The sequence below is a fragment of the Martes martes genome (assembly GCF_963455335.1).
Source record: "Martes martes genome assembly, chromosome: 1".
In the NCBI taxonomy this organism is placed as follows: domain Eukaryota; kingdom Metazoa; phylum Chordata; class Mammalia; order Carnivora; family Mustelidae; genus Martes; species Martes martes.
The window spans coordinates 209,318,752-209,325,995 of record NC_137888.1 but is presented as its reverse complement, the minus strand read 5'-3'; the positions used below and the strand labels follow the sequence as shown (position 1 = coordinate 209,325,995).

At 53.9% G+C, this 7,244-nt stretch overlaps 1 protein-coding gene across 1 annotated transcript; it reads right to left on the bottom strand.

Moving 5' to 3' along the window:
- Nucleotides 1-417: 417 nt before the first annotated feature.
- On the bottom strand, nt 418-6,969 carry SPC24 (SPC24 component of NDC80 kinetochore complex). The gene is made up of 5 exons (XM_080813843.1): nt 6,759-6,969; nt 2,505-2,649; nt 2,231-2,335; nt 2,005-2,081; nt 418-1,223 (listed from the first exon to the last, which is right to left on the bottom strand). The coding sequence occupies exons 1-5, from the start codon at nt 6,916-6,918 to the stop codon at nt 1,117-1,119; spliced, it is 594 nt and encodes a 197-aa protein (XP_080669969.1). The 5' UTR covers nt 6,919-6,969; the 3' UTR covers nt 418-1,116.
- Between the last annotated feature and the right edge of the window lie 275 nt (nt 6,970-7,244).

Here is a 7,244-nt window from a genome sequence, read left to right as displayed (position 1 = left end):
AAACAAAAAACCCCAAACAAAACGAGAAACAGTGGCACACACAAGACTACGTAGTCTCCCCTCATAAATTAGTCCAGTACTGGGGTGCCTGGGTGGCTCAGTCTGAGCGTCTGTCTCGATCTCAGCTCAAGTCTGGATCACAGGGTCATGAGTTCAAGCCCTGTATTGGGCTCTACACTGGGTGGGGAGCCTACTTTAAAAAGAAGAAGTCCAGGGGCGCCTGGGTGGCTCAGTTGGTTAAGCATCTGACTCTTGCTTTCAGCTCAGGTCATGATCTCAGGGTCAAGGGGCTGAGCTCTGCATCAGGCTCCACACTCAGCCCGGAGTGTGCATGTCCCTCTCCCCCTGCTCACACTCTCTTTTTCTCACTCAAATAAATAAACAAATAAAATCTTTTTTTTTTTAAATTTTTTTTTTATGTGACAGAGAGAGGGATCACAAGTAGACAGAGAGGCAGGCAGAGAGAGAGAGGAGGAAGCAGGCTACCCGCTGAGCAGAGAGCCCGACGCGGGGCTCGATCCCAGGACCCCGAGATCATGACCCGAGCTGAAAGCAGAGGCTTTAACCCACTGAGCCACCCAGGCGCCCCAACAAATAAAATCTTAAAACAAAAGTCCAGTGCTGCTGACACCCAGCTCCACGGTCATCAGGCAACCAGGCTCCCGTCAACCCTAGAGGCTTGTAACGGGGCTGGAAGGCAACAGGGCTGCCAGGGCTCCAGCCAGCACCTCCATGTTCCAGTTCTGGGCACACGGTGGCACTCAAGACTATGCCCCGAGTCACTACAAAAGGGCCCATCTTGAAACACAGTTGACAAAGACACAGGACGGGTCATCGTACACTATGGTGCCATTTGCACAGTGTGGCCACGATGTGAAGCTGCAGGTCTAGTCTCCAGGGCAGTTCTCCGAAGTTCCCTAGCCAAGGCTGCGCCAGCACCGAGGCCAAAGGCCAAATGAAATCCAGTAAAAAAAAAAACAAACCCAAAAGACAAACAAAAAAACCCAGACTATTTGTGTACAAACATTTAATGTCCGGTTCCTCTCACCCTTGAGGCACCGACTGCCCAGCACGCTTGCGTCGTGCTGTGGGTAGAAGCGTCCCTGAGGCCCCCGGCTACCAGTCTGTGTCCACCAGGCTCCAGAGATAGTCGCTGATGAACTTCTTGGAGAGCTGGGTGCCGTCCAGGTGGAGAGGCTGGGCGACGCTGGGGCCGTGATGGACTGAGGGCACAGATGTAAGGAAGCCTGACACACACGGCACCCCCGGGACCCCAGGAGCAAAGGATACTCCCTCTGAAGAAACTGTAAGACGGTATTTAGAGACTGAACGAGATTTCTGTGAACAAAAAGTTGAATTCTGCTAGCGTACTCTTTACAAAAAATTGTGCTGAAATACATATAAAATCTACCATTTTAGCGAGTTTTTAAGTGTAGAGCTCAGTGGCATTAAGTACAGGCACGGGGTTGTGCAGCCATCCCCACCATTGGTCTCCAGAACTTTCCATCTTCCCCATGGACCACAGATTCCCCTTCCCCTCCCCCGGGCGCCTGCCATCTACTTCCTGTCTCTGTGGCTTTGACTCCCCTAGGGACCCTTCCTGTCTGTGGAATGAGACACCCGTTTACTTGTTGTGTCCGGCTGGTTTCACTTACCATGTCCTCCAGGTACACCCATGTTCTAGTATGTGCCAGAACCTTCTCCCTTACTACGCGGAACATACCTCAAGGACGGGTACATCAGTGTGTGCTTACCCAGCAACCTGCCACACCATCACTGGGTCGCTCCCACCTTTTGGCCGTGGGGACCACCGCCGTCATGCACACAGGTGTACAACTACCTCTTCAAGGCTCTGCTTTCCGTATTTTTGTGTCTGTACCCAGAAGGGGAGCTGCGGGGTCCTCTGGGGGTTTGGGGGACCTGCCGGACTGCGGTTCACAGCAGCTCTACAGCCCCCATCGCCACCAGCGGCGCACCGGGCTCCGTTTTCTCCACAAAGGATACTGCCTTTGACCATGCCCGCCTCGCTCTCATAGTCCCACTCGATTTTACTGATTCGGTGATAAAGTTGAGCCACGTACCTGCACGAGAACACACACACACACACACACACACACACACACACGCACGCACACACACGAGGAGAGAGAAAAGAAAGTCACCCCGGGCATGGACTCCAGCTCAGAGCTGTGGGATCACACCCGCCGCCCTGCGTGCTGGAGGGACCTACACAGCCGAAGGGATGGTGACCGTCGTGTCTTCGTCAACTTCCCTTTCCTGTCTCTCCAGACTGGCCTCGATCTCCTTGAGCTCCTCCAGCTCTTGGGTGAGCTGAGTAAAGCAGGCAGTTAAGGTCACCTCGCTCTGGAGGGGGGCTGCCCGTGCTAACCCCAGCCACGGGGAGGCCCAGGGTCCCTGGCGCGAAGCCCGACGCCCCGCGGGAATGAACCGGCGGCCCCGCGGTGAGCCCGAGGCCGGGCCGCCGCACGCAGCGGGAAGGATATCGGAGGCTGGCCTTCACGCGGGCGTCCTCCTCGCCCGCCTTCTGAAGCTCCTCTTTGAGCTGCTGCAACTCGACGCTCCCCTGGTGCGCCTGCTCTTTGGCATCAAGGAGGCTCTGGGCCACTTCTTCCTCCATGGCCAGGATCTCTGGGGGTGGGGGAGAGAAGGCTGAGGCCCTTCGGCGCGGTTGCTCCTGGGTCTGCCCGTGCCGGAGGCCTTGGCCGCTCCTCGCTTCCTCGTCTACGGCTCCCCAAACTGCTGGTCCTATTTCCAAAAGCCCACCACTCCGTTCCACCCGGACCTCGCGAAAGTGTTTCCATTTCACCAAAACACATTTGAATCCGCCAAAAAAAAAAAAAAATGAACAAATGGGTAAAGAAATCAAGAAATCAACCAATCCAGCCTCTCCTTGCACACCCAGTCTGAATTTATAATGTCACGTTCAACTTTGTTGCCCAAGCAAGAGGCTTGGCCCTCGCTTTCCACATCCAATTAGCGATCCAGGCCTGGCCTGGCCAGTCCCCTCCTCCTGGCCAGCGGGATCCCCCTCACAGGTTCCTCCAGGACCAACCCAACAGCCTCCCCCTTGCTCCCTGCTTTGGTCTCTCCTGTTGCCAATCCCTTCTGCTCTCGGCCTCTAGTGTGCCTGCCTTAGAGACCAAATGAGAAGACCCTCCCCTGCTCAAAGACCACCCATGGCCCCCTAGTGTCTAAAAGATAAGGCCCGGGTGCCTCTGAGCACCTTCAACTTCACCGACAGCCTTTCTCGCTGCTTTTCACCCCACCGTGTGCTCTTCTCACTGCTCTGGCCACAGAGACACCTCATCATTCTGCAAACAAGCCCCGTTTTTTTTTACAGGGCCGGGCCTCCACCTGCCTGTCCTCTGTGGGACGCCGCTGTGCTCCTGCCCATTGTGCAACTCCTGGACCCAGCCTTCAAGACCTCCTGGGCAGTGCACAACTTGGGCAGCTGGACACTCTCCTCTCCCTCCTAGGGTGCGGCCATGCTTCCCTGACAGCACCCCAGCTCCGAATGATTAGTTCCTCCTCTTTCCTCCTCGAATTAGGGATTACATCCTACAGCTACCGTAGATCGCCAGCACCTACTCAGAACAAACATGCTTTGAACAAAACATCCAGAAAGATCAAAAACACCCTAACAAGGCTACCATGTTCCTTCCCAGACAGCGGGAGAAATCCTCCAACTTAAAGAAGGCACAGATGGAAATGCTTCCCAAAGGGCTCGCGTTAAAGTGTTTACAAACTTACAATAAGTTAATTTTTCATCAAAATATTATATGTATATGGCTCTGAAAATTTAAACACACACAGGCACCCCCTGCCCCCGCCCGCCTCTCCACCCCTCTGAAGCAGCCACTTTCAACTCATCACTGTTTTCTCTGGCATTGACCTTCACATTTCTACATAATCTGCTTATGCTGCTATTTCTTGATTTGTCTGTTTTAAACAGCGCCTGCTGACTTCCTGTTAGGATAGCTGAGGGTCTGGTTCTCTTCTGCAGCCTTCCTGCCCCTTCTCCCCTCACCCTCCCCACAGACAACCTGAGTCTCCTTGGATTCCTCCCTGGGAGGGCCCCCCTCCCTCACAAGCCTCTGAGGGATGTGGCTTTAGCCCTGCCCCCTCGGAGAGGTGAAGGACAAGAAGCCCCAAGATGTTCAGTGACTTGTCCACGGGCACTTAGCTCTGAAGCCCCGATCTGAACTGAATCCCAGCTTCCTGGTCCACTGACTCTTGTCTCCCCAGCCCCAACTCCACCCGTTCTGCTAAAACCCAGGCAGTCTGGGTGATGCCATCTTCTCCCCAAACCATCAATGGAGAGGGAGTGAATGGAGTGGGGAGGAGAGAGGAACGACCTGCTGGGGGCTCGCTGGGGGCTCGCTGCCGGCGGCAGGGTCTTGCTGGCGGATCTCACCTTCAGCACTTTTTCCTGGGTCTCCAAGTTCACTCTCACCTTGTGACCTTGGCATTTGAGGTCACCTCTGCCAGGAACACTCTTCCCCCAACCCATCCCCTGCCTAGCTCCTAGGTCATTTCGGTCTCAACCCAAACAGCATCTCCGTGTGAAATGTAACTGTAAAAAGGCATTAAAACAAAGCAAAGCAAAACAAAACAAAACAAAAAACCCTGGCAACGAAACCACTGTGGAAAACCGGATGACAGTTTCTCAAAGATTAAATATCAAATTACCATGTGATCTAGCGATTCCACTTCTGGGAAAATGCAAAAAGAAGAATTGAAAGCAGGGATCCAAAGAGATATTTGTGCCCCCATGTTCATGGCAGCATTATTCACAGCAGCTGGGGGCTGGAAGCTACCAACTGTCCATCAGTGGATGAATGGACAAACAAAATGAGGTATGGCCATACACTGGAATATTATTCAGCCTTACAAGGAAAGGAAATTCTGACTCGTTACACGTGGATGAATCTTCAAAACATTGTGCTAAGTGAGTGCCTCAATCAGTTAAGTGTCTGCCTTCGGCTCAGGTCATGATCCCAGGGACCTGAGATGGAGCCCAGCATGAGGCTCCCTGCTCGGTGGGGAGTGTGCTCCTCCCTCTGCCTCTGCCTGCTGCTCCCCCTGCTTGTGTGCAGCACAAGAGAGACAGAGAGTTTGTCTCTCTGTCCAAATACATGAATAAAATCTTAAAAAAAAAAAAAAAAGAGGGGCGCCTGGGTGGCTCAGTGGGTTAAGGCCTCTGCCTTCAGCTCGGGTCGTGGTCCCAGATTCCTGGGATCGAGCCCCGCGTTGGGCTCTCTGCTCAGCGGGGAGCCTGCTTCCTCCCTTCTCTCTCTGCCTGCCTCTCTGCCTACTTGTGATCTGTCTGTCAAATAAATAAATAAAATCTTTAAAAAAAAAAAAAAAAAAAAAAAAAAAAAAAAGAAAAAGAAACCATTGTGCTCAATGAAATAAGCCAGACACGAAATATAAAAAATAACAATAAAAAGAAAATAAGCCAGACACAAAATTCCAGGACTCCAGTTTATATGAGGTCCCTAGAATAGTCAAAATCCATAGAGACAGGAAGCAGAATGGTGGGTGCCAGGGGCAGGGAGGAGGGGAAATGGAGAGTCAGCGTTTAACGAATACAGTTTCAGTTGCGGACAATGAAAACATTCTGGAGATGGACGGTGGGGTTGGCGGCACAATGATGTCAATGTGCTTAACGCCACTGAACTGACACTTAAAAATGGCTAAAATGGTAAGTCTTCCAACAATTTTATAACCCCCCCCCATTGTAGCCTTAAAAGCAATAAAAACCTTGCACTGAGAGCAGTGACAGTGGGTGCTATTAGCGGTCCCATTTTACAGATGAGGACACTGAGGCTTGAGAGGGCAGCCACTGGACTGGGGCCACAGACCTCATGAGTTACCTGAAATCCAGGTCGGAGGCTGGGTGAGCCCCTCTCACCTGTGGGAGAGGCTCGATCCAATCCTCTCTCTCCAGCATGTTAAGATATTTATCAGCAAAGCTTTTTCCCCTTAACTTTAAGAGTCTTACATTTGCTGGTGTCTTAAATTCCACGTAAATGGTATTATCTATCCACTGTTCTCTCCATGTAAAGCAGGAGGCACTTTCCCAGCACGGATTTGTTTAATCCCACCATGGCCCTGGCTCCCTCCCAAGCCTCCTTGGGTTTCTGCTAAAACATCCTCTTTCCAAAAGGCTTTCGCTGACCCGCCCCAAAACATCACCACACCCTCCTATACAATCCAGTTTTTCTCCTTAGCCCATCACCTCCCGACTTACCCATTTTTCTTGTTTATCTTCTGACCTCCCCCCCCCCGCCCCCGCTAGCATTAACAACCCTCTAAGGGATTTTGTCTGTTTCCTTCTCTGCTTCCACCCAGGGCTGGCACGCTACCTGGCCCACAGCAGGTGCTCGGTAAAACAGCTGAACCACCTCAGGAAGTGGGGATGCTGGGAGTAAAACTCAGCGCTTTGACTCCTGAGCCCCACTCCCGACCCTGAGTTCCCCAGCTCCTGCTCACGGAACGCTCAGCGTTGGGCCAGACCCTGCGAACTCCTATATTCACCAACTAACTCCCTGGGAGGAGGCTGCCATCCTGAAGCCCATTTCAGGGGTGGGGAAACTGAGGCTCAGAGGGGGCAGTGTCCACAGGAGAATGGGGCAGGGATGGGAGCGCCCAGGAGGGAGGGTTTCGAGGCGGACCTGCCGCCCCCTGCCATAACGCGGGCATGGGTCCCGGCCGCCCCCGGCCCCAGCCCTGACCTCGCAGCCGTTGCTCGGCGTTGTCTTGCGTCTCCAGCAGGCGCTCCACCACTTGTTCGTGGCGTCCCAGCAGCCGCCGTTGCTGTGCCTCCGCGCGGTTAGCGCCTAGCAGGCTCAGCAACCCCTGGCTCACCTCTTCCATGTCGCGGAAGGCCGCCATGACTACGCCAGGACCATTCCCGCGCAAGTTTAACTGCCCTCAGGGCCCGCCCCTTTCCCAAAGAGTCCCGATTCCATTGGCTTGATCCTCCATCAGTCATCAGGGAATGGGCGGGAGGTAGCTTCAGGTCTGGCCTAGTGCGCCTGCGCCAGCGCCCCCGTCAGTCTCCGGCGGTGGCTAATCCGCGCAGGGAGGGGGTGTGTGTGCCCGCGGGAGTCCTGCGTGATGCGCCTGCGCAGGCTGGAAAGCGTCTGGCAGGTCCTGAAGCTGTTTGTTTTCTTGGCAGACCACGGCCTCCAGGGCGGGGTTGTAGGGGCGAAGCCTTA